At 45.5% G+C, this 27,195-nt stretch overlaps 1 protein-coding gene and 1 long non-coding RNA gene across 8 annotated transcripts in view; one reads left to right on the top strand and one right to left on the bottom strand.

The window, feature by feature from the left end:
* On the bottom strand, window positions 1-25,182 carry LOC107399759 (uncharacterized). 2 transcript variants are annotated; one of them, XR_013050283.1, is made up of 4 exons: window positions 25,023-25,182; window positions 24,845-24,937; window positions 2,397-5,741; window positions 1-2,363 (listed from the first exon to the last, which is right to left on the bottom strand). It is a non-coding gene; the product is annotated as an uncharacterized LOC107399759 (long non-coding RNA). The 2 variants fall into 2 exon arrangements; XR_013050284.1 differs by lacking the exon at window positions 1-2,363 and adding an exon at window positions 21,351-21,470 and having other exon boundaries at window positions 5,282-5,741.
* A 445-nt stretch (window positions 25,183-25,627) lies between these two features.
* The window catches only part of Ttll11 (tubulin tyrosine ligase like 11), a 231,062-nt gene continuing 229,494 nt past the window's right edge, over window positions 25,628-27,195 (top strand). For all 6 annotated transcript variants that reach the window (XM_042277207.2, XM_076568500.1, XM_076568503.1 and 3 more), the window contains exon 1: window positions 25,628-26,044. In XM_042277207.2, coding sequence (XP_042133141.2) covers window positions 25,628-26,044 — 417 coding nt within the window. The remainder of the gene's footprint in view (window positions 26,045-27,195) is intronic.

Genomic DNA, 27,195 nt, shown 5'->3' on the forward strand with positions numbered 1-27,195 from the left:
ACCAAGTGGAAATCTCTTGAGACAAATATAGACTAGGGACAGAAGTTAAAATTTATGAACTTAAAGGAAAATATGTTATATTTGGAACTTTCAGGCCCATAGTCCTAGTTGGGAAGAAGAGGAATCCCAAGACCAGGAGAGAAAGATCCCATCCTCAGGAATAGACAGGCTGGGAAACTTAGGCTGTATTTATCTGGAATCCTTTTGATCTGTGAGAGGTAGATCCAAGTTTTATGTCTTCCCAGATTTTTGAAGCTTTTATGAATTTTTAGTTTACAAAAAGACATAGAAGTTTTAGATTACATTATCATTACCAATCTGTATTGAAATCCATGTTTTAGAAAAAGCAGGTAACAGGTGTCTGTAAATCGGCAGAAATAGACTTACACCTTTGAGTCCTAGCAAAGCTATAGATTTGGGTTAAAAATCTTCTGTCCAGACAGCCAGATATAGATTGGACAGAGATGTCTTTGGCCTGATGAGAAACATCTTTAAGTCTATATTTAGAAGACAACCAAAAGAAATTTAAAATCTTGAGCTTGTGACTAAAACAGTTAGTCATTGCTCTACCAGCTTATCAGAACTCGATTAATGTTAAACTCTGAACTTTTGAAATCCTAGTATAACAATACCATAGAAGGGGAAAGAAATCTAAAACATTTTCCTATACCTTAAGCCATCTTTTTGTACCCTCACAAATCGCATCCATATTCCTCAAAACATCTTCTCAGACCCTCATAACCCAAGCCTTTATGTCCTCAGACCCTAAAACTTGCATTGACACACCTTAAGTCTTTTATTTATGTCTTTGTGACTTGCATTTATATCTTAAATAATTTTCTGAGACCCTCCGAATTTATTTAAGCTTTTACGTCTTCAGACCTTTATATATTTCAGGTGCTTAGAATTTATATAGACTTTCAAATCCTTAGACCTTTATATCTTAAAACACTCTTAGACCCTCAAAACTTGAGAATGTTTTCTTAAACCTTTAAAACTTGCATAGATTTTAATATCCTAGAAAATTTTTTCATCTAATCATTTATCAGAGATATAAGTAGTTATTATTGAGAACAGTCATTGCAAAGTATGTTCCTTTAGTGGAAAGTTATATTTGAAACCTGTTTATTTTTTTCTTTATAGGAAACCTAGCAGCTTAAGAAAAAGCAAGGCTTGATGTTTACATATAAAATGTGCTAACAAGCTGGCTATATCCTTATAGAAGAATCTGGTTGCCTGTTGCTGTTAAGCTGACAAAGTTATAGTTAGCCTGGCCATCAATACCATCAGAGATCTGAGAAGGATAAATTATTACATGAAACAATAAATGGCCTATGTATCAGTTAAAATGACAGAGACTATTCCATCACCTAGACAGCCATCCCAGGCTGCTGTAGTCTCCATAACCTTGGAGCAAAGGTACCAGGACAGCATCAGTCTTTGGCTGCCAGGTCCATAAAGGTGAGAGTTTTCCCTGTGGAGGAGGAACATGGGGAAGACCAACCTTATTTTGTTTAGGCAAAGTGGGCCAATCAATTCTCCAGTATCCTTTTTGTCCACAGTCTGGGCTGGGCCCTGGCGATAGGTGTTGCACTGGGGCATGTTGCCCAGTGGTCAGTGTTACCAACAGTCCAGGTGGAGTCATCATGGTGTTCCATATCTTCTTTGGAGACCTCGGGGTTATTGCTGGGTGTCTCTGTCTGTCATATTAAGCTTTTTTTTAATCAAATAATTTAAATGTCATATTCATCAGCTCTTTGACAGGTTTGAGGACCATTATCTATTAAATATATCTGAGCCAAACAAACTTAGGCTTAATCTTGAAGATATATTTATTTAAGTTTGGTAACAACTAGGCCATCACATTACCTTGTAGATACATTAGTTAAGTCCTGCTCTTGTTATTATAACTTATGACTGAGATTTTGATTCTGCCATTTACAGAATTCATTAAGTTGATGGCAACCATTTTTTTTAAATATTAAATACAAAGTTAGAGTCATATTTTTCTGAAATGGCTTCTTTAGAGTTTTTTTTTTTTGTAGTCCAGAGTTTTGTATTGGTTTTGTTTTTATTCTATAAGCATTTCCCCCTATCCATAGATATATGCATTTCCTTAGACATTATAGGAACAGTTAGATTGTAGTTTTCATTTATAGGCCATAGATATGATCTTGACAACTTTTAAGAAACAGGTTTGAACTATTTTATGAACTCTGAATAGCTAGGAGCTTTAGTCTTGTCATTTCATATAAGGCCAATCATATAGAACCCTGTAACATGGAGGGCTGTAATATGACGACTAATTATTCACCTGTGTTTATAATTATACATTATATTTTTAAATAAGTCTGACATGAGACCTCAGTCCTCCTTCCTCCTTTAAAGAGCATGACCCCATTTCTAACATAAACATTTTGCAGTGAAGAATCACCGGGTTTTTTAAATGAAGAAAACCAACCAGAATTAATATGGTCAAATTTCCAACCATTTTACAGTTTCTTTCTAAAGTCAGTATTTGCAGGTATAAGAAACCAAAGCAAATACAGATCACACCCCTTCTGGCCTTCTATGACTTTCTAAATAACCTCAGGTCAGGCCTTTCCTATCTCCATTCCTCTAGTTCAGCCAGACATTTTTCTTTAAACAAACTCCTCTTTTCCTTTTCTTTACTGTACTATTTCAGTCTCCTGATTTTTTTCTTGCTTTCCAGATAACATGAAAACTTTCACCAAAGTCCTTCTTGTGACTTCTTTCAGTAGTCTAGCATATTGTACAGGTATAACACCTTAAACAAGAGTAGAAATACATACATACATACATATATATATATAAACAAAAACCCTTAAATTTGTATTAATATAAATATATTAATATACAATGTAATATATAATAATATACAATCAATTAATATAAATGTATTAATATAAGAATTCATACCAATGTGAAATATTTGAGACTAGTATATTTTTTCTTACCATGATCAATAATAAAAATTTGTAACCAACCCTCCTAGATGATGACAAATATTTATAACCCATCGAATCTGAATGACCAAAAACCATCTATCTTATCTTTATCAATTTTGAAGGAAAGCATATTCACTCCCCATCGAAACAAAAGTATAATTTTTCCTGAACATAATATATTTTTGAATTTTAGTCTGAAGCCAAGGCATCCTAAAGTATATAGGCTGGTTTAATTCGGATTTTAGGCAGTGTCAGGACAGGAAGGGATTAAGGTGGTAAGGTAGCAGTGACACGAACCTTGGTGGAGGGAGGTGTAATACAGTGTAGTAACATTGCATTGTAAATTGTATTCAGTCTTCAACAGGGAAGAACTTGGCTTAGGAAGGGAGCAGGGTGGCAGCTGCAGTGCAGTGCAGGCAGCTGGTGGACACAGAGTGCCTGGCAGTCAGCGTTCCTGCACAAGATCATTAGCTTTCCAATCAATTAACCCGACTCCCCGCTTGGCATTTGAAGTCCCTGAAATGTGACCAAACTAGGTCCAGAGGGGTGGGACTCACTGACTGTCCCATAATAATATATTTTAAGAACACAAAAGAGGACGAACAGAATATAAACATATACACACACCACAGGGCTCACCTGGGATGGGACATTCAGAGCAGGGATTGGCCAGGCTTACTGACCCACGCCATAGATGGAGATACAGGCTGGGATGGTTCTCAATGGTTTCCAAGCATCTCAAAAGCAACATGTCTGCACTGTTCACAGTCAACTCACCACTGCTCTCCAAATGCATATCCCTCTGGTTCCATTCTGGAAAATACCTCCAGCCATCCCTCATTTGGGTGAAATTGTTGATTCTACCTCAGACTTCCTAGGTTACCCTCTTCTCTCTATCCTCACTCTCCCCAACTGTGCCCAACACCCAGAACAGTGCCTGGAATATAGGTGTCTGGTGGGATGGTTGGCTACTTCTAGCTTGCAGCTGCCTGTGGACGCAGTCCCTGAGACCCACCCTTTACTGAGTAGCTGGAGTAACAGGAACATCTTAGCCCTGTCTGAGCCTGTGGGGCCCTGTCAAACTCAGAGATGGCATTCATGCTCTCCTGGCTAGCAAAAACTCGAATAGCCCACCCACTACCCCTCTCTCCACACACTGCTATATATAAATGTTCTAGCCATATCATAGATCTTGTAGGCAGCCAACTTTGCCAGGCTGATGGATGATTCACACTTTGGTTTGGCACATGCCTATGGTCGCCAACCCCTATCCCATCTGCTCAGCGAGTGATTCACACTTTGAAGGCATGTTCAAAAGTTATCCTGGCCATGAGGCTCAGCTGAACTTGTGTATCTGCTATAGCACTTAAGTTCTGAACTTATTTATGGATGTGTCTGTTCAATAAATGGATAAGACTGTCCTCGGGCCCCAGGACCTTTTTTACTCATCTCTGGAGTGCCCAACACAGACCTGGGGTACAGAAGCAGAAATGAAGGATATCTCACTGTTGTCTAAGGCTGGATGTGTCTAGGTCCTGTTCATGCACCATTCTCCTGACTGCACACATATCTTGTCCAAATGGGAAGCACGGTGCCAGGCATTTACTGACTGGCCCTAACACAAACTCAGTTCAAAAGGTGGTCATTTACCCTCGATCCCAATCTGGGGAGCTGACTGGACACTCCCGGGGACTGCCCCATGTGTTGTAGCTGAGGCTGCTCACTGTGGTGACACTCAGCTGGGACTCACACATTTTATTCTTGATTGATCATCATTCAGCTGTCCTGATTGCCTTTATTATAAAGTGCCCATCCCTTGCCTCCCTCCAGCCCCTCCCATGTTCCCCCAAGTTGATAGCCTTTTTATTATTACACACACACACACACACACACACACACACACACACATGTATGTATGTATGTATGTATGTATGTATGTATATACAACCTACCGAGTCTGTTTTTGTTGTGTGTATATGGTTTCAAGCCTGACCACTCTGCATTGGACAACTGAGAGACCAGCCTGTCTCCATTTTGATTCTCTAGTTTGGTTAAGTTCCTGTCTACTGTAAAGCTTGAGTTTTTGTTCATCAGAGCTGGGCTGCACCCCACCCCATAACCATAGAATGTTCTGTAACAAATGTTCTAGGAAGATCCCCTTAACTGCTCGCTTTAATCTTGACTGCCTGGTCTTGCTTTTGTAACCATGCTTGCTCCCACCCTATGGTTTTGCCCTATAAGGAGCCTGAGAAATTGGCTCAGAGCTGATCTCTTGAACTCTGCCTTAGGAAGAGTCGGCCACCAGCCAGATCTTACCCACACAAATATAGCTTGCTTTAATTTGGCCATAATTTGCGTCAGTGTCTTTCTCCTCAAGTCTTTGGGATTAGCCAATAAGGGAACTCATGCCTGGGAGAGGCTGAGTCTCCTTCCCCCACCAGTTGCTAGTTGCCTGTGTAGGGGTGGGACCCCTAGAAAAGTCCCTCCTTCCATGTTAACATATCCACTGATACCGCCATGCTTCTGGGCTCTGGTCTTCTTTATGAAGCCGTTTCTATGAGAGACTTTTCCACAGCAGGCTTCTTGGGATTCTGGCTCTTGCAATTTCCATCTCTTCCTCCATGATGTGCTCCGAGTGATGTAGATGTACACATTGGGGCTGGGCTTGAGGAGCCTTTGAGGCCTGCATTGTGTCCAGTTGTGGTTTTCTATGAAGGTCTCCATAGGCTGTGAGGAGAGGCTTCTCTGGTGAGGGCTGGTAGCTTCACGTACCTGTGTATGAGGATAAGATTTAGAGTGTAATAAGGAATGGTGTTGGCCCAGCAAAGCATGGTGTTGGACTTTCTCGGTAGCACATTCCAAGAAGATGCATCCTGCTGCACAGGAACTTCTCAGGCCTTTACCTATGTCATACATACCATTGTCCAGTTGATCAGAGAAAGTCACTTGGTCACAAGGGGGTGTATGTATGCTTTATGTGGGGCTGTCAAAGAACCTGTCCACCGGAGTCATGCTTCCTTCTTCAGAACTGATCCTGAATACATCTGAGCATCCTTCCCTCCTACCAGGTCAAGGACATAATGGTCTACAAGTCTGAAGTGGGCTCTGACCCCGCTCTGGTTCAGACCTGGTCTCATTCACAAAGGATGGGTCTGAAGGTGGCGGCAATAGCCTTGACTTCTTGGCTGGATTTGTCTCTTTTCCTTTGGAGGCCAGGTATGGTGATATTTTATTTGTACTGAAATGTAATTTTATTTGTATGTTAATAAATAAAGTTGCCTGGGGGTCAGAGGTAATAGCAAGCCATAGCAGAAGCTGGGTGGTGGTGGCATACACCTTTAATCCAGATCACATGGCAGACAGATCTCTGTGTGTTCAAGGATACAGCCAGCATGGAGATACACGCCTTTAATCTCAATACCAACCATAGAAGACCTGGAGGTCTGTATAGACAGGCAGTGACGAGGAGGTCATGTGGTTGGGTTTACAACCAATGAGAAGGCAGAACAGAAAGTCAATAAAAAGACAGACACACAGGAAGTAGGTCTCTTGCTGAGGGGAAGGACAGCAGCAGCATTGAAGGGTAAGAAAGGGATTTTAGCTCTTAGCTATTGCTCTGACCTCTTGCGCTCTCAACTCTGCATTTGGCTCTGTGTTTCTATTTTAATAAGACAGTTACATCTACAGCCAGGGCTTTGGTAACAGCCTCCTTCTGTGGGATATCCATCATCACAGACAACAGAAGTGACATAACTGTTTCCTCCTGAGAAAGAGGGCATCGGAGACTCACTCAAGCCACTCATTGGACGAAATGACTTCAAGTTTCCTCCATGCCTCCTTCTCCTCCTCTTCTTCCTCCTTCCCAATGTGCTGAGGATGGAATCCAGGACTCCATGCATGCTAGCACCGAGCCGAGCCTGCGCCCTCTTGGCCTCTTCTCCTGTTTGCAGACAGATGTAGCATGTTACAAGGCCATCTACCTCATGTGCCTACTCTGCACCAGGCATGCACCAGTGCCTTCATCTCCCCTCACTCTAGGTGTGGGGGTGCTGCTTAGTCCCTGAGTCCCACACTACAGTCCTGTATGACTTATACCTGGACCTAGCTTGCACAGGCTCTGTGTCCAGTGCTCTGCCCCGGGTGGGTGGGTAGAGGGGAGCCACCCTGTGACTCACTTCTCTTTTCTTCCCACCAAACAATCACGCTGAACCTAAGGCATTCATGTTGAAATGAAGCCTAAGTTAGCCTGTGACCTTGTATGACAACTACGTCAAGAGCCCCCATCCTGGATGAACAACGTGAGTGAGAAGTAGACTTGTGTAATGTAGCTGAGGTGTGGGGATGTTTGTTACTGTAGTACAGCACAGCAGTCCTGACTACATTCAAGCTCAGCAGAAGAGACCACAGGACTGCTGACAGTCAGCCTTTCTGGGAAATGGAAAACTGCTCTTTAGACTATTTTCAAATCTAGATCTACTGGCGGCCAATGGGGGTCTTGGATAATGGTTGTGGTTGGTTTGGAAAAACAAAGGGACCAGGTGTCCAAAATCTGAAAGAAATCCTCTTTTTCAATTCACTCCCTCTGGCTGCAAGGGAGATTTCTTCTCAGCCTGGGCTACTTGGGGCCACTTGGGGTTTTCTTTTTTAACCTGCTTTCTAATGTCAGGCTAACACTGAGCATGCAATGGTATGGGTTCCTCCCCCGCCCCCGAAGCACAGCTCCACAACGTGTTCAGCATCCCTTGCCTCCGTGCCTGGGTAAGGCATCTCTCTAGAGTACCTACAGATGATCGCTCCCTAAAACATTTTCAAACTTTGGAAGTTCTCCAAAAGAAGAACCACTTGTTAGGAGAGTGCTCTGGCTTCCGATTTCCCTTGACCTTTTCAGAGAAGTGATGTGAGATCTGGTGTTTTTTGTCTGCTTTCCCATAGTGTGGAGACAGAAGATCCTTGGGGCTTGCTAGCCAGCCAGCTTAGGCTAATTAGTGAGTCCCGGGTCCCAGTGAGAGATCTTGCCTCAAAAACCAGGGTGGATAGCTGAAGAGTGACACCTGAGTTTAACTTTTGGCCTCCACATGAGTGCGGATATGCACACATATGTACCTGCACACACATGTGCACCAATATACATGAACATATTCATCTCCCCTATTCGTAAAGAAGTCCACTTCATACTGATTAAGGGAACAAGCCATTAAGAGGTCAATACAATTTAAAACATACATATGCAGACCCTGGGAGCACACAGACACTTCTCCCAACACAATAATAGTGGGTGAATTTAATACTCACTCACCCCAATAGACAAATCATCTCAAACAAACAAAGAAAAATATTTGTAGAAAAATAAAAGACTCACTCTCCTGAAGTCAATGATGGTCTGTAGCCTCAAAAAAAAAAAAATGGGATGAGCCAAAAAGAACCCCTTCATCTCTCCCTAACTTGTTCTGTCGGGTCCTTTGTAGTCAGAATGAGAAAAGTAACCAATGCACACATATTCCACTAAGTTGTAAATCTAAAAGAAAAGGATGGATTTCTAGATATGACTTACCAAAGTTAAGCCAAAACAAACAATTTCAACAGATCTATAATGGGCAATAAGATTGAAGCAGTATTAAAAAACCCTCCTGACTAAAAGAATTTCAGGTCCTAAGGGATTTCCTGCCAAATTCTACCCAAACTTGAAAGAACTTCCACCAATACTTCTTAAATTATTCCTCAAAGTAGAAAAATGAATAAATGCTTTCAAACTCTTACAGTAAGACCAATATTACTCTGATACCAAAATTAGACAAAAACACATAAAAAGAAAATGATAGGCCAATCTTTCTGATGAATACAGATACAAAAATTCTCAATGAAGTACTACAAACTTAATCCAAGAACATATAAAAAAAAAAGGTCTCTATTCACTGTGCTCTAATTGGCTTCATTCCAGAGAATCTGGGTACAGTTTAACATACACAAATCAGTAAACAGATTCAAGGACAAAAATCATGTGATTCTCTCAATAAATGCAGAAAAGGCCACAGACAAAAATCTAAGATTCATCATGGTAAAAGCCCAAAGACTTTGGGAACAAAAGGAGCACATCTCAACATAATGGATGCTATATATAACAAATCACGAGGCAATATCATACTAGACAGAGAAAACATGATAAATGGACCACGGCGGTGTGTGTGTATAATGCCAGCGCTCAGGAAGGGAGGCAGACTGGATCAGGAGTTTGAGGCCCGCCTGAGACACAGGAGAACCTGTCCAAAACAATGACAACAACATATCCCAAGCAGGTTGCTCCTCGGTTACTGTGAACTGTACTAAATAAACCTGTTTGTTTTTAATGGAAGAGATGGTTAAGTCATGAGCTGATTGAGAATGGTGTTAGAAAAATCCATGTTTGGGGGTGACAGATGAAGGACTCTAAGTTTAGGGGTGGCCAGAGAAAAGGAGATACCACCAGTAAGTAGCTAGTGGAGTGGCCAGCATGAAGGGGAGAGATTCCTTGATTGGGGGATTGCATAAAGACAGGCTGGGCTGGGTGAAGAGGGAAAGTTGTGAACAGGAGAGGGCTGGAGAAGCCTAGGTTCGGGCAGGCAGGAGAAGGAGCGCAAGAAAGAAGGGAAGCGGGTAGAAATGAATTGATGTGTCAGAACAGCTCCGCGGCAGGTAGACCTTGAGCTGAGATGGGTGGGCAGGTGTTGGGATGGAGCGGGCCGGGTGGGGCAAACAAAGTCCGCAGAAATTGGAAGCCCACCCCCATCCTGGGCAGAAACGGGATAGAAGGGCTGATGAGGATCTGGCCACCAAGCAGGGCACGGGAGCTGTAGTGAGGAAGGAGACTGGGCCGAGATCCAGCCGCCCGATCCACCTGAGATGTCGGGCTGGGGCAGGGGCCTTCGAGGCTGGGGTTCGTATTGTGGGAGGGAACTGTACGGAGAACCGGTTGTGAGGAGACTGGACAGAGGCCTGAGGAGTCAGCAAAGGGCTGTGAAGGGACTCTGTGAGCTCCTCGCCCACCTCCTGAGCCCTGGGGTCAGGTGGCAACGGAGACTGTTGAAGCTGCGTGCACAGCCATCGTGGAGGACCTGCTCTGCCCTGCGACAGGCAGCAGATGGTCCCGCAGTCAGGGTTCACCCATCGCTTCCGACATCCCACGGTGTGACCACGTCTTTTGTCCTTCTTTCTCTTTAGCCAGTTGGTTTGGATGCTCCGCCTCCCTTGACTCACTTGGAGCTGTAGTGGTCTGGCCAGGCTTTCCCACCCCACCCGAAGAAGTTGGTTGGAGCAAATTGGTTGCAGCTACGGAAATGTCAAAAATGCTCCTGGTTGTGGCCTCTTGGTCTAATCCGAGCGCCGCAACGGCCAGACTTCCGCCAGGGTCTGAGGCACAGGGGACCCTCGGTGCCAGGGACCCCTCAGCAACCCAGCGCTTGTTCTGCGCAGTCACTGCTAGGTGACTAGATAGCAACTCTTTGGGTTTCCAATCCTAGGCTTGGCCCTCAGCTCCTGCCTCCCCAAACCGTATCTCCCTGGGTTTTCTCGGTTGGTCCTGGCCCGATGCTGTTCCCCCTTGCACCCCGCCCCCCAACACAATTCCCCTTCTCTACCCTTGGGATGTAATGATATGAAAGTTTAGTGAGTAGTGGTGTGTTGCTCTATCAGAAATGTGAGAAAGGACTCCAAAGGGGCTGGAGATGTCTGTGTTGGGTGAGTTGCTTGAAGGCAGAAAGACCAAGAGTTCAAAGTCATCCTTGTCTATAGGTCGAATTCAAGGCCAGCCCCATATAATGAGACCCTACCTTTAAAACACCAGAGGCTGGAAAGTTCAGGGGTTAAGAGCATTTACTGCTTTACAGAGGACTCAGGTTAAGTTACTAGCACCTACATGGTGACTCACAATCATTGGTGACTCCAGTTCCAGAGGAAGCGACTCCCTCTTCTGACCCTGGCAGGCACCAGGCCTGAACATTGTGCACATACATATATACACGCAGGCAAACATCCATACACATAAAACTTAAATAAATAAATCTTCTAAAAAACAACAAAAGGCTTTGTTGTTTATATACTTTCTGCCTCTCCCTCCTCCCCACCCCCACCCCGAGGATATCCTTATGTCCTACAGATTGGCTTTAAACTGTATTCCTCCTGCCTACCCTCCAGAGTGCTTGGGATCAAGGAGGGTGCCACCACATCCAGCTAATTCCTGCCTACTTAATGTTTACTTTCCCATCTCTGTCTCTACCTAGCTTTGCTTCTGGGAGCTGCAAACTCTGGAATTGGGAATCAGAAGATTTAATTTAAAATTTGTGTGTGTGTGTGTGTGTGTGTGTGTGTGTGTGTGTGTGTGTGTGCGTGTGTATGTGTGTGTGTGCGTGCGTGTGCTGGGTTACAGGAGCCAGAGCCTTTCACATGCTTGGCCCCATGATCCAGGCCGAATTGGAGGCACGTCGTGGCTCACCTCTGCAATGTGGGGCTGGATGTGGGCGATTTGGGGCGAAAAGAAAAGGAGTCCCACAGCCTGAGACTGAGCCCCCGCCCCGACCCATGCAGCAATACCCACCCTTACGGCTTGACCGGCTTGACCCGGGAGACCAAGTCACACACTGGTGACTCCAATCCTCCAGCTCAGCTGGTTTTCCACGACAAGCTCCTCCCAGCTTCAAGACCCGCCTGTTCTAAGTCATGCCCCTCCCCCAGGTTGGAGTCCCAGGACCCAGGAGCCTGTCCCTTCTCTTTCCAGCTCCTGGCTCTGGTACTTAGGAACTATGTGCCCGGCCCTGGTACCTATGTCTAGCTGGTATGTTCCGCACCTGGGCATGCTAACTGTGGTCCTGGATGATGCTCAGCCCCTGCATCAAAGCATGGCACGTGAGTAGCATCTCCGCAGAATCCTCTAACAATGTTTTCTGGTCCTGGCCAACAGCTTTGAGAAGATGAAATCTTTGGTCAGTGGAAGGGCAAGGAGTAGAAAAGGACCTGACGCCTGTGTCCCTAGCTGCCGACCAGAGCCTGCTGGGACTGTGTGCAGAACTTAAAACCCTCTCAGAGACACCAACGCCTGTGCAGAAGGGCTTGTTTTGACCCTGGCCTTGCAAGCCTTACCATGTTTCTACCACCCCACCCCCTAACACCCCAACCCTATCCTCAAACTCCCTTCTATCCCTATTCAACATCCTGGGAGTTCTTGACCCTGTTGTTTCTGCCAGGCTTCCCAGCTCTCATCTCTGCCCCCTCCTCAGGTGCCCGCCCTCTACTCCTGCTCACAGCATGTGTGGGGGACAAGGAGAGTCCTTCACTGTGCAACATTGCAAGGCATTTTGCAAGCTTCTGCCATGAAGCACGTCCCACTGCTGTGGATTTTTGTGTTGGGACTATTCCCCATTCTCATATCAAGTAGATAGTAGACAGTGTGGGTCCTTAAAATGTGGAGCCATTTAAGATTTATGTGTGTCAGGTGCCCTGCCATATCCTAAGAAGAGGAGGCTTTGCATCTGAGCTTTAATGTGCTTAACTAAGTCTGGGGCTTAAGGTAGACAGGGTTTAAGTACAATGAAGTGAGAGGGTGTACCAGGCAGAAGGATCAACAGTCGCAAAAGTCTAGCGTCTGTACTAGAGGCAGGTGGGAGCTGTTTACTGTGGCCACCTTCCCTGTCTACCATCTGCTAAGCCTTCAAAAGTCGGTCCTCGAGCGCCACCTGGTGGCAGATCTTTACAGAAACAGAAAAAAAAAATCTGGCTGACAGAAGTAGTCTATGCGCTTCTCCCCTATACAGCCTCTTCTGGTCTTTGTCCTCCAGAAGCGGACCTGCTGTAAAAATTATATAATAATACCCAATTTTTTTACTTAAAGTTGGTTTTCCAGTTAGAAAAGAAATTGCATGCTTGTTGCAGAAAATTTGGAAATCATAGAAAAGAATGAAGAAATATGATACACGATCCACCCATTGCTGCTCAGTTGCCTGCCATCAGGGAAGACTCCTGTGAGTAGGCTTCCCCACCAACACCCCCACCAGACCCTGCAATCTACAAGACCCACATCCTACGCCAAGTCCACCCATCCCCCTGCAACCTCAGCGGCTTCCTGAGACACAAAATTTGCCAGCTCTGATTGGACCAAGAGATGAGTGATTCTTCTGCCACCCAGAGTCCTGCCTCTAGGACTTAGGCCTGGGGGCACAACCCATGCTGGGGAACCTCCACCTGTCACTGCCCCAGTTGCCAGCCGCCAGGAAATCTCCTGCGAGCATAATTTCCCACCAACACCCCCCATCGGACCCTGCAAGCTACAAGACCCACGCCCTACCCCAAATCCACCCATGCCCCTGTGACCTCAGCAGCTTCTGGAGACACAGAATTCTCCAGTTCTGATTGGACCAAGAGCTCTGATTGGACCGGGAGCAGCTTCCTGAGACACAGATTCTGACAGTTCCAATTAGACCAAAGGCTAGGTATGATTGGACCAAGAGTGGCCCCCTGAGACACAGACACAGTAAGCACAGATTGGACCAAGAGCAGCTCACTCAGACACAGGCACCTCTTGTACCTATTGGAGGAAGAGATGGGTAGATGCCAGTGCAAAAATACATAGAGCAATATGGTACCATCAGAATCTAGTGATTCTATAACAGCAAGACCTGAACATCACAATGTAGAAGAAGCAGAAGAAAATGACATTAAAAAATAACTTTATGAAGATGATAGAGGTCTTTAAAGGGAAAATGAAAATGTCCCTTAAAGAAATTGAGGAAAAGAAAAACAAAAAATTGGAAGAAATCAACAAATCCCTTAAAGAAAGCCAAGAAAAAGCCGGGTGGTGGTGGCGCACGCCTTTAATCCCAGCACTTGGGAGGCAGAGGCAGGCGGATCTCTGTGAGTTTGAGGCCAGCCTGGGCTACCAAGTGAGTTCCAGGAAAGGTGCAAAGCTACACAGAGAAACCCTGTCTCGAAAAACAAAAAAAATAAAAAAAAAAAAAAGAAAGCCAAGAAAACAAAGAAAAAGCAATTAAACAGATGAAGGAAACAGTTAAGACCTGAAAATTGAAATAGAAGCAATGAAGTAGACACAAACCGAGGGAATGCTGGAAATAGAAAATCTGAGTAAACAAACAGGCAATACAGATGCAAGCATAACCAACAGAATACAAGAGATGGAAGAGAGAATCTCTGGTGTGGGAGATATGATAGAGGAAATAGATTCATCAGTCAAAGAAAACACTAAAGAGAAAAAAAGTCATAACATGAAACGTCCAGGAAATCTGGGACTCCATGAAAAGGCCAAACCTAAGAATAATAGAGATAGAAGAAAGAGAAGAATACAAGCTCAAAGGCACAGAGAATATATTCAACAAAATCATAGAAGAAAACTTTCCCAACCTAAAGAAGGAAATACCTATAAAGATACAAGAAGCTTATAGAACACCAAATAAACCAGACCCCCCAAAAGTCCCCTCACCACACAATAATTAAACCACTAAACATACAGACTAAAGAAAGACTATTAAGAGCAGCAAAGGAAAAAGGCCAAGTGACTTATATTGGCTGACCTTTATAAGAAGTCAGAATAACACCTGAATTCTCAATGGAGACTGAAAGCCAGAAGGTCCTGGACAGATGTAATGCAGACACTCAGAAACCACAGATGCCAGGCCAGACTATTATACCCAGCAAAACTTTCAATCACCATAGACTGAGTGAACAAGACACTCCAAGACAAAACGAGATTTAAAAAATACCTATCCACAAATCCAGCCCTACAGAAAGTACTAGAAGGAAAACTTCAACCTAAGGAAGTTAAATGCACCCACAAAAGCACAGGCAATAGAAAACCCCACAGCAGCAAATCCCAAAGAAAGGAATTACACATACACTACCACCAAAAGAAAACAATAATCAACAAACATTGGTCATTAATATCCCTTAATATCAATGGACTTAATTTGCCTATAAAAAGACACAGGCTAACAGAATGGACACAAAAACATGATCCATCCTTCCACTGCATACAAGAAACACACCTCAGAGTAAAAGGCTGGGAAAAGGCTTTCCAACCAAATGGACATAAGAAGCAAGCTGGTGAAGCTATCCTAATATCTAACAAAATAGACTTCAAACTAAAATCAATCAATAAAGATCAGAAAGGACATTACATATTCACCACAGGAAAAATCCACCAAGATGAAGTCTCAATTCTGAATATTTATGCCCCAAACACTAGGGGGCACCCACATATGTAAAAGAAACATTACTAAAGTCTCACACACTAGTAGCAGGAAACTTTAACACCCCACTCTCACCAATGGGCAGGTCTGCCAGACTGAAACTTAACAGAGAAATAGGATCTAACAGATGTTATGACTCAAATGGACTTAATAGATATATACAGAATATTCCACCCTAACACAATATACCTTCTCAGCACCTCATGAAACCTTATCTAAAATCGACCACATGCTCAGTCACAAAGCAAATCTCAACAGATAAAAAAAAAAAATTGGAATAACCTCCTGTATTTTATCAGACCACCCCGGCTTAAAGTTAGATTTCAACAACAACAAAAATTACAGAAAGCCTACAATCTCATGGAAACTGAATAATGCTCAACTGAATCACCAATGGGTCAAAGAAGAAATAAAGAAAGAAATTAAAGACTTACTAGACTTCAATGAAAACGAATATACTACATACCCAAACTTATGGGACACTATAAAAGCAGTGCTAAGAGGAAAAATTTATAGCACTAAATGCCCACATAAAGAATTTGGAGAAATCTCACACTAGTGACTTAACAGCACACCTGAAAGCTCTAGAACAAAAAGAAGCAAGCTCACCCATGAGGAATAGATGCCAGGAAATAATCAAATTGAGAGCTGAAATCAATAAAATAGAAACAAAGAGAACAATACAAAGAATCAATGAAACAAAGAGTTGGCTCTTTGAGAAAATTAACAAGATAGACAAGCCCTTATCCAGACTAACGAAAAGGCAGAGAGAGAGAGAGAGAGCATCCAAATTAACAAAATTAGAAATGAAAAGAGAGACATAACAACTAACATTAAGGAAATCCAGAGAATCATGAGGTCATACTTCAAAAACCTGTATTCCTCAAAATTGGAAAATCTAAAAGAAATGGACAATTTTCTGGATAGGTGCCACATACCAAGATTAAATTAAGACCAGATAAACAATTTAAATAGACTCACAACCCCTGAGGAAATAGAAATGGCCATTAAAAGTCTCCCAACCAAAAAAAGCCCAGAACGTGATGGTTTTAGTGCAGAATTCTACCAGAATTTCAAAGAAGAGCTAATACCAATACTCTTCTATTTGTTCCACACAATAGAAACAGAAGGAACATTACCAAACTCTTTTTATGAGGCTACAGTTACTCTGATATCCAAACCACACAAAGATGCAACAAAGAAAGAGAACTACAGACCAATCTCCCTCATGAACATTGATGCAAAAATACTCAATAAAATACCGGCAAACTGAATCCAAAAACATATCAAAAAATTTATCCACCATGACCAAGTAGGCTTCATCCCAGAGATGCATAGATGAAAATATATGAAATATATGAAAATCTGTCAATGTAATACACCATATAAACAAACTGAAAGAAAAAAACCACATAAGCATCTCACTAGATGCTGAAAAAGTCTTTGACAAAATTCAACACCCTTTCATGATAAAATTCTTGGAGAGATCAGGAATATGAGGTACACACCTAAACATAATAAAGACAATTTATAGCAAGCCGACAGCCAGCATCAAATTAAAAGGACAGAAACTCAAAGAGATTCCATTAAAATCAGGAACAAGACAAGGGTGTCCAGTCTCCCCATATCTATTTAATATAGTACTCAAAGTTCTAGCTAGAGCAATAAGACAACAAAAGGAGATGAAGGGGATACAAATTGGAAAAGAAGTCAAACTTTCACTATTTGCAGACAATATGATAGTAACATAAGTGACCCCCAAAATTCTACCAGAGAATTTCTACAGCTGATGAACACAAGATATAAGATTAACTTTAAAAAAAAAAAAAAGTAGCTCTCCTGTATACAAATGATAAATGGGTTGAGAAAGAAATCAGAGAAAAATCACCCTTTACAATAGCCACAAATAATATAAAATACCTTGGGGTAACTCTAACTAAGCAAGTGAAAGACCTGTATGATAAGAACTTTAAGTCTTTGAAGAAAGAAATTGAAGAAGATATCAGAAAATGGAAAGATTTCCCATGCTCATGGATTGATAGTATTAACATATTAACATAGTAAAAATGGTAATCTTACCAAAAGCAATCTACAAATTGAGTACAATCCCCATCAAAATCCCAACACAGTTCTTCACAGACCTCGAAAGAACAATACTCAACTTCATGAAAAACAAAAAATCCAGGATAGCTAAAACAATACTGTACAATATAAAGCAACCCCTGGATCATCACCATCCCTGACCTCAAGCTCTACTATAGAGCTATAGTAATAAAAACAGCTTGGTGTTGGCATAAAAACCAACATGTGGACCAATGGAATTGAATTGAAGACCCTGACATTAATCCACGCACATATGAACACCTGATTTTTGACAAAGAAGCCAAAACTGTACAATGGAAAAAAGGAAGCATTTTCAACAAATGGTGCTGGCATAACTGGATGTCAGCATGTAGAAGATTGCAAATAGATCCATATCTGTCACCATGCACAAAACTCAAGTCCAAGTGGATAAAAGACCTCAATATAAATCCAGTTACACTGAACCTGATATAAGAGAAAGTAGGAAGTAGTCTTGAATGCATTGGCCCAGGAGACCATTTCCTAAATATAACACCAGTAAACAGACACTGAGATCAACAATTAATAAATGGAACCTCCTGAAACTGAAAAGCTTTTGTAGAGTAAAGGACACAGTCAATAAGACAAAATGACAGCCTACAGAATGGGAAAAGATCTTCACCAACCCCACATCTGACAGAGGGCTCATCTCCAAGATATATAAAGAACTCAAGAAACTAGACATCAAAATACCAAACAATCCAATTAAAAAAATGGGCTACAGAGCTAAATAGAGAATTCTCAACAGAAGAATCTCAAATGGCCAAAAGACATTTAAAGAATTGCTCAACATCCTTAGTCATCAGGGAAATGCAAATCAAAACAACTCTGAGATACCATTTTACACCTGTCAGAATGGCTATGATCAAAAACACTGAGGACAGCTTGTATTGAAGAGGATGGCAGAGCAAGGGGAACATGCCTCAACTGTTGGTGGGAGTGTAAATTTTTACAGCCACTTTGGAAATCAGTAATGGCGGTTTCTCAGAAAATTGGGAATCAATCTACCTCAAGACCCAGCTATACCACTCTTGGGCATATACCCAAGGAATGCTCAATCATACCACAAGGATATATACTCAACTATGTTCATAGCAACATTATTTGTAATAGCCAGAACCTGGAAACAACCTAGATGCCCCTCAACCAAAGACTGGATAAAGAAAATGTGGTACATATTCACAATGGAGTACTGCTCGGCAGAGAAAAACAATGACATCATGAAATCTGCAGGCAAATGGATGGAACTAGAAAATATCATCCTGAATGAGGTAACCCAGACTCAGAAGGACAAACATGGTATGTACTCACTCATGAGTGGACACTAGATGTAAAGCAAACGATAACCAAACTACAACCCACAACTTCAAGAAGGACCTGAAGAGGGACACGTGGATCACTCTGGGATAGATGAGATCTCCATGAGTAAAATGGGGATGAGAACATAAGGGAGTGGGATGATCGAGCTGGAACAGGGATGGAGTGGGAAAGTAACGAAAGAGACACCATGATAGAGGGAGACATCATGGGAATGGAGAGAACTCAGTGCTAGGGAATTTCCCAGGAATCTAAAGGACGACCCCACCTTAGACTACTAGCAATAGTGGAGAGGGTGCCTGAACTGGTTTACTGCAGTAATCAGATTGGTGAATACCCTAACTGTCATCATAGAGCCTTTCTCAAGTAACCGATGGAAGCAGATGCAGAGATCCACAGCCAAGCACCAGGCCAAGCACCAAGAGTCCAGTCAAAGAGAGGAAAGAGGGATTCTATGAGCAAGGGGCATCAAGATCATGATGGGGAAACCTACAGAGAAAATCAAACCAAACCAGTGGGAACTCATAAACTTTGGACCAACAGCTATGGAGCCTCTATGGGACTGGACTAGGCCCTCTGCATAATCAAGACAGTTGTGTAGCTTGATCTGCTGAAGGGGTCCCTGGCAGTGGGATCAGGATCCATCCCTGTGTATGAGAAGGCTTTGTGAAGCCCACTACCTATGGGGGGACACATTGCACAGCCTTGGTGAAGGGAGACGGTCTTGGACCTGCCTCTACTGAATGTACCAGGCCCAGCTGACTCCCCATGGGAGGCCATACCTTGTTGGAGGTGGATGGAGGAGAATGGAGGGTGGGTTGGGGGAAGGCTGGAGGAGCAGGAGGAGGGAAGAGAGGGGGATCTGTGGTTGGTATGTAAAATGAATTTAAAAAATCCTTAATAAAGAAATGACAGAGAAAAATAATAAAATAAATAAAACTTTATGTCTAGCTTTTTTGGGTACAACCCTACCAGGGAGGTTACTCAGAACTCCGCTGTCAAAACTGACATAATTGACTAACTAAAGTAAGAGCCGCACTTCTAGCTAGATTATCCTTACGACGAAGTGGGAGTTTGTTCTACATGGTCCCTGTGAACACATGCTAAAAGTCTAATTGTTCAGTGTATTTTTATTTTAATAAAATAATTGTAATTATTTAATTTAAATAAAAAGAAATATGATAAACTTAATGGGCACAACCTAGATTATTAACAATATTTGGAAATATTAACTTCCAGTGATTTTCTCTGAATCTGATCTTTTCATAGCATTCTCTACACACACACACACACACACACACACACACACACACACACACACACGGAGGGAGGGAGGGAGGGAGAGAGAGAGGGAGAGAGGGAGAGAGGGAGAGAGGGAGAGAGAGAGAGAGGGAGAGAGAGAGAGAGAGAGAGAGAGAGAGAGAGAGAGAGAGAGAGAGAGAGAGAGAGAGAGAGGTGTTGGGGACTATTGGGGTCCAGCCCTAATAGTCTCCTTTCCAGGGTCCGCAGAAGACTCTATCAACCAGCTGAGAATCTATTCTTTAAGGTCGGTAAATCAGTCTACGCACGCAGAGTTCTTTGGTCCATTCGCTTTAATTCCTCTGGCATAACATCCTTTATACACAGCTTCAGTTCTGTTCTCATGTCTAGCTCCTTTCTTGCCTGATTTCTCTATATTTATCTACTGTCCCCTCTAAGTTCTATCCTAATTCCTTCATCTAGTTCTGTCCCTTCTAGGTTCACATCTATCTAGTTCTTTCCCCTATCAGTTCTGTCCCTTCTAGGTTCACATCTATCTAGTTCTTTCCCCTATCAGCTCCTCTCCCGTTTCCTTCTCTCTCATCTGGCTCTTCCTCATCTTCCATCTCGTTCCTCTAGTCCTCTCTTTTAGCTCTTCAATCTAGTTCTTCCCCATCTCAGCTCATTCCTCTCAAGTTCTTACCCATCTCTTTTCTCTTCCCCCCTGTGCCCTGGAAGTCCCGGTATATAAAAGGGAGCGGGCGAGCTAAATTGTGTAAAGCTATTACTTAACGTCCACCTCTCCTAGGCGGTGTCTCCTAGTGGAATTTACCGTAAGTCAGGAGACTTGCATGTGGGCTGTTATCATTGTTAGTCCACCTGGGACTAACAATGGGCGCCCACCTGGGTGGTGTTTCCTATAGTCCTTGAAAGTGGCCAAGGGAGATAATCTGATTCCAGAGAAAGCCTTTCCCTGAGGCTGTTCTCCAAATTACCTGGAATGTGTATGTCCAGAGAGTGCTCAGTCTACACTGTTAGTCCTTCTTAGGGAAAAGTCAATTGGGAAAGCTATGAAGGCACACATGATTTTCATAACAGAAGACAGCTGATATATAACAAGCCAAGTAACACCAAAAACTCCTTGGGATTTGGCTTCCTCTGGAGGAATTCCATGATCCTTCCAGGTAGTGACTTTGCCATAACCAGCTGAGTTCTTATGATATATTCCTGCAGCCCGCAACAGAGAGAGAGAGAGAGAGAGAGAGAGAGAGAGAGAGAGAGAGAGAGAGAGAGAACGTGCCTCTCAGGTGCTGGGAGCCAACACTGAGTTAGAATCTTGTCTTTGCCGATACTGACTGTGTGACTTGGGCAAATGAGTAGCAATTTCTTTCACCATCTGCAAAAACATGGCTCCTGGATCTGTCTAATGAAACTGGAGGACATCTGCAAAACGGTCAGTCCAGGGCCTGACATAGAGCACCAGTAATAGATTGTGATGCAAAGCTTTGTCTTCTGATTCCTTGAAGCAACCTCCAGAAAGAGAGTTGATTTGGGGGTTCAGGGGCGTGAAGAGCCACAAAGCCGCTACAGTTCTCCAAAACTGAAAGGAAAAATTCAAGCAGCACCACAGATGCTCCTATCTGTCTCTAAATTCAGGCTCTTCTTCTGTTGGGCAGTTTTTAAACACAGTGGTTCCAGTGCTTACACCAGTTCCCTTATGTCACGTCACCGACGTTTCCCTCTAAGGCTAAGGCTGTCTCAGTGTGGAATATCTGAACCATGTACATCTTCATTCATTCATTCATTCTTAAGTTACTCTCTGTCAGGTGCTGGACTAGGCCCTGGGTCACTGTGGCCCACAGGAGCAGAGCATTCCTCACTTCTGGCCCCTAGACTGGCAACATAGTCATGGAACAGACAAGCAAAACTCCCGCCTTGGAGTTGTGAGGCAGTCTGTCACCCTGACCTGCTCTTTGCCCAGCACCCACAGTGGATGCTTCTCTTGAGGGCACCTCCTACAGGGTTGGAATATCCACTAACATATTCTGGGGGCTTTCCTGAGAAGTCAGAGGGATCTCCTGCGGTGTCCAAAGCCCCTGACAGCGAAGCTGCCCTTGTGCCCTGCTCCTCCTTCTCCGAGGCTTGGGTTTCATCTGGTTCGGTCAGCTTCCCCCTCCCAAAGGCCGATGCTCTCCGCTTGCGTTCACAGAATCTTTCCCTCATCTCTTCTCTCAGCGAGGCCCTCCACTGGGCCTGGAGCATCTGAAGCAGGGAGCGGGAATATCCTCTGTGACTGTGGCTCAGTGCACAGACCACTTGGTCCCTTCTCCACTGACCCTGGCCATGGCCTCTGCAGTGGCCACCCTGTCTAACTTTCCGCCTGCCCCATTCTCAAGATTCAGCTTATAGTTATGTCTGATGCAAAGCCTGGCTGTTAACTTTCAGGAAACTTGCCATCCGAGTCACGACACCAATGATGGTTTTGAGCAGCGCTCTTACCCCGCCAGGAAAAGTCATGAAACATGACAGAATCCACTAACAAGAGTTTCATTAAGACAAGGAGGAAGGGATGGATGCGATCAGCCCTGCTGAAGGGACACGTGTGGGAGAAGGGGGTGGGGGACACGAGGCCTGTCATTTTAAGGGCCAGCTCGCACCTGCGCACACAGGCCCATGTGGCTACTCCACCCATGCTCAGATCATGTGGTTACATGTGCTTACATGACCACGCAGTGCATGGGGCATGGGTTACACAGGAAGTGTGACCCGGAAATGACTAGGCGGAAATGACTAAGTGTCCCACCAGGGCATGTGCAACCATGGGGGCGTGGTTGGAATTCCTGTCACCAGGAACTCCTGAGTAGTTCTTTTTTACTTTGTTTCCTCACTTGGCACCTAATCATGTGGCCTTTTGATTTTCTCTCTTCTGTTATTATTTCACCTGAAGAGGGCTGCTTTAGATTGGGAGACTGGAGGCATCTCAGCAGAGGTTTCATTTACACTGAAAGCTGAAGAAGTGGGCAGTCTAGAGCGAGATTGTTTTGGGCAGAAGGAAGGGCATGTGTAAAGGCCCTGGGGCAGAAGAGATCATGGATGCACAACTGGAGCAGTTATCCCTGGGTGGGCTGATCTTTCCAGATTTGGTGAGTTGTAAACAATTTGTTACTGAATTCACACTGCTTTTTGCAGACCACTATGTTCTGACCTCTTCTAGAGAGAAGTCAGTCTGAATTTGTCCTTGCCTAGACTGATGGACGGGGCTGAGATGATTTTTCTATGATGTGACCGTCAGACTGTGGAGGAGGGTATCATGAATGCCATCAGTACAGTAGAGAGCAACTACTTCTTCCTGAGGGCACTGAGAAAAGCTGCTCAAAAAGACAGCACCTGGGATGAGCGAGCTCTCCTGGCAGAGACACAAAGGAAGGGTTACCAGGCAGAGGGGACAGAAGCCAAGAGAGAGGCTGTGATTCCAGAAATGGGGATCCGAGAGTCTCCAGACAATTGGCATGCTTGAAATTTATCTAGAGATGTTGGAGAACTGCGGGAGCTTTCTAAGCAGGAAGGGAGCAGGTCTGGCTACAGCGTGAATGGATGGGAGTATAATAGACCAGAGGCGGGGACAGCCATGGGGAGGTGCGGCTACCGCTCAGACCAGAGGCGGGGCTGACTGGAGCAGTGGTAACAGCCAAGATGAACAATCGATACCTTAATGTGAAAGCCACAGGACTTTAGGGTTGGACTGGCTTTAAGAAAGGGGGATCTGTTAAGCCTTGGCAATTTTCAAACATTAATGAGTGAGGGGAGACACCAGGAGGGACAGGATTTAGGGGTGTAGAAGGAGAGAGAATGGCTGGGCCGTGAAGGCCTCTTTCGGCACCATGGACAGCTCCAGGTATCGCCAAAGCCCCAGCAAGGCTCCATTCAGCACTGTCTCTTGACACTGGCTGCCTTAGTTAGAGTCAGCAGAGGAGGAAGTTTTAACAGTCACACCTGCAGGCTCAACCAGATGTTCTGTGTCAGTCTCTGCAAGAGGGTTTCGGGATCCTGCCTCATAAATGAGCCTCATAAATGAGCGCCCCAAGTCCCTCAGTACAGATACTTGAAGATAAGCACCCAATGGCCGCTGCAAAGGAGGCCTGGTGCTCGTGAACCAAGGGTGGTCGTTGAGGCAACTTATTTACCTGCTGAAATTGCTGGCCAAGGAAACTAGATTTTCAGAGAAATGGGAGAAGGGGCCACCTTCCTCTAGGACCCTTAAAACTAAATGAGGCAGAATTCACCCACGTGCAGTCACTGCCACTAGTCAATCTAGGCTGCTGTTACAACTTTCTAACTCCATTTCCTAAAAGCTCAAGTCAACCCAAATGCAGCTCCCTCAGGTACAAGAAGAGAGCCCCTTCTAGACTGGCTTTACAATTTTGTGACAACCTTAGCTGGGCATAGTGATGCATGCCTTTGATCCCAGCACTCAGGAGGCAGAGGCAGCCAGATCTCCGTGAGACTGAGGCCAGATAGTCTACCCAGTGAGTTCCAGGACAGCCAGGGCTACATAAAGAGACCATCTCAACAACAACAACAGAATTATGGCAGTCACGAACAAGTGGAAAATAGCTGTGTGTGCACACATAGCATTTGTAAGCTTTAAGAGAGAATGAAACTCTGACACCTGCTATGATGTGACCTTGAGAGCCAAATACGACTAACACGAGAGGCACACCAGTAGTTAGCCATCAAGGGGAGAGTAGAACTGGGTAGCCAGGGCTGGGGGCAGAGTGGGTATCCCAGGAGTTAGTTCATGGGTATGCTTTCAACATGGAAAGTTCTGGAGATCAACGGTAGTGATGGTGTGCATGACAATATGAATGTACTGAGTGCCAATGGACCGTGTATTAAAAATAGTTAAAATGAAGGTTGGAGAGCTGGCTGCCTTTCCAGAGGATCTGAGTTCAGTTAGCACCAATGGCAACTCACCTGTAACTCCGGTTTCAGAGAAACTGATGCCCTCTTCTGGCTCCTGGGACAGCAGGGGCACCTGTGGTACACATACACACGCACCGGCAAACACTTATACACATAAAATAATAAAGTTAAAATGGTAAATTTTGGTTTTTTTTTTTTTTTTCTATAAAAGTTGGTGCCCCCTACACACCTGGGAATCTGTACGGCTTCTCTATTTGTGGGAGAAACCTGAAAACCAACAAAGGTGGTCTTGTGCCTCAGTCTGAGGCTCGCAGGAAAGGAATGAGTGGGTGGATGTGGGCTTGGAGTTACCCCAGTGTGTGTAGGGCTGGGGAAACTGAGTCTCGTGTTTGCAAAAGATGTCGCTCCTCACAAGTCCTTCCCCTTCCAGGCTCGGGAGCAGGACAGGAAGGCGCTCAACACCTTTTACCCTCAGCCTCACTGTCAGCCACTCCTGGGCAGCTTCTGGGCGCTCCCCAGCGTCGGTGGGTGTTAGGGCCTTGGCGGCTCGCTGCCCTCTTCCAAGATGGCCGCCGCCGCCTCTGTGACAGGCCTGGTCACGTGGCGCGCTCGCTTGTGAGGTCGCGGTGCCCCGGCAGGCGATTGTCCCTTCCCGGGCCCCGTCCCGAGGCGGCGACTATCCCTGTCAACCGGAGCCTGAGCGATCATGGCAACGGGCTCGGGCGGGGAGCGCGTGGTGGCGGCGGCGGCGGCGGCGGCGGTTTGGTCGCGGGCCGGGGCGGCGGAGCGGCGGCGGCGGCGGTGGCTGTGGCGCTGGCACCGACCCTGAGCGCCATGTGGCGCAGCAGCCCCGAGCGGGAGCTGGCGGCCAGCTGGGAGGCGGACGCGGCGGCGGGCAGGGCGCCCGCGGCGGAGGCGGGCGAGCCGCCGCGCGTGGACGCGGGCGCGGCCGGGGAGCCCGAGCGCCCGGCGCGCGAGGAGCAGCCCAAGGCCGTGCTCCAGGCCCCCGCGCGACCCCGCGCGGCCGAGGAAGGCGATGCCCGCGTCGCCCGGCGCCTGCCGCCCGCGCTGCCCCTGGCCCCGCCGCGGCCGGCGGCGCGGGCCCTGTGCCAGCTCGCCAAGGCCCGGGGCCGGGGCCGGGGCTACCGGCGTGGCTCGGGCTCGCTGCGGCCGGTCACCGTGGACAGCTCCAAGGCTCGCACCTCCCTGGACGCGCTGAAGATCAGCCTTCGCCAGCTCAGGTGGAAGGAGGTGAGGCCCGGCCCGCCGCGCGGGCACAGGGGGGTCGTCCTGCCGGGCCTGGCCCCCGCGCCGCCTCCCCGGGTCAGCTCAGCCCTCCGTGCCCTGGCTCCCCGACAGCTTCTGATGTCTGTAGCTCTGGCCTCCTGGTGTCTATGTGTGTCTTCTCCGCTGCTGGCTTTCGTTTCTTCATTTGAGTTCTAGTGAAAGTTTTGTAAACTTTAGTGCTCGGAGTTCCACTCTTGGGCCACGTTTGTACTCGACTGCGCCTCACTACACCCTGCCAGCCACTTAGCTGTGCGACCTTGAGCAAGCTGCTTTTCTTCTGTTAACCTCTGCAAAGTGAAGCCGGTTAGTTACTGTCGGGGGCTCACCGCCTAGTGCTCGCACAAGTCCTGAGTGACAACCTACTTTATCCCTCTCCCTCCACCACCGCAGACACTGCTGTGTGATTCAGGGCGTGGAGCAGGTGTCAGTGAGTGGAAAGCGCGAGTCGGGAGATGAATCACTCACCCCTGAATTCGTTTCTGTCCCTTTAGGGTGTGGGGCAAAGCACCAATGAATCCGAGAGGTTTCTGTTGCCACCAGCCAAGTAAATCAAGGCCGGGTGACTTTGTTGACAGCATGGAAGCTATTGGCGAGCTTTTGGGAATGGTCTGCTAAAGATTCCAGGTCTGCCACAGAGAGCACCAGGACAGGTGCTGAGCCTGGGCCAGGGCTATGGTAGATGTGGTTTAATGACTTTGGAAACTGGAGAGGTGACCGCAGGAAAGTCCACTGTGGTCAGAATGTTGATGTCCCATTGGTAAAGAGTCTGCTTGGAGGGAAACGAAGAAGGGGGCGTGGGGTGGGGTGGGGGCTAGCTGCTGGAGAACTACCAGGTGTTAGGGCCCCTCAGTCTTGACTTTCACACCCTGGATACTGGGAAAGGATTGGGAAGACTCAGTTCTACAGTGTCTAGGCAGATAAAACCCTATGTCCAGCCCAAAGAGAGGAGGGCCAAAAGATAAACTTGTCAGTGTGCAGTCTAGTGAGGCAAGTCCAGGGATAGACACTGGCTAAGGACTCAGTCTAGCCAGCCAGGGCCTGTGTTCAACTTAGTCCAGAGAAGGGACAGGAAGCAGGCTTGGTCTTGTTCACTGGGCCTAAGCACAGCTCAGCCA

This window comes from Peromyscus maniculatus, chromosome 4, assembly GCF_049852395.1.
Source record: "Peromyscus maniculatus bairdii isolate BWxNUB_F1_BW_parent chromosome 4, HU_Pman_BW_mat_3.1, whole genome shotgun sequence".
Taxonomy (NCBI): domain Eukaryota; kingdom Metazoa; phylum Chordata; class Mammalia; order Rodentia; family Cricetidae; genus Peromyscus; species Peromyscus maniculatus.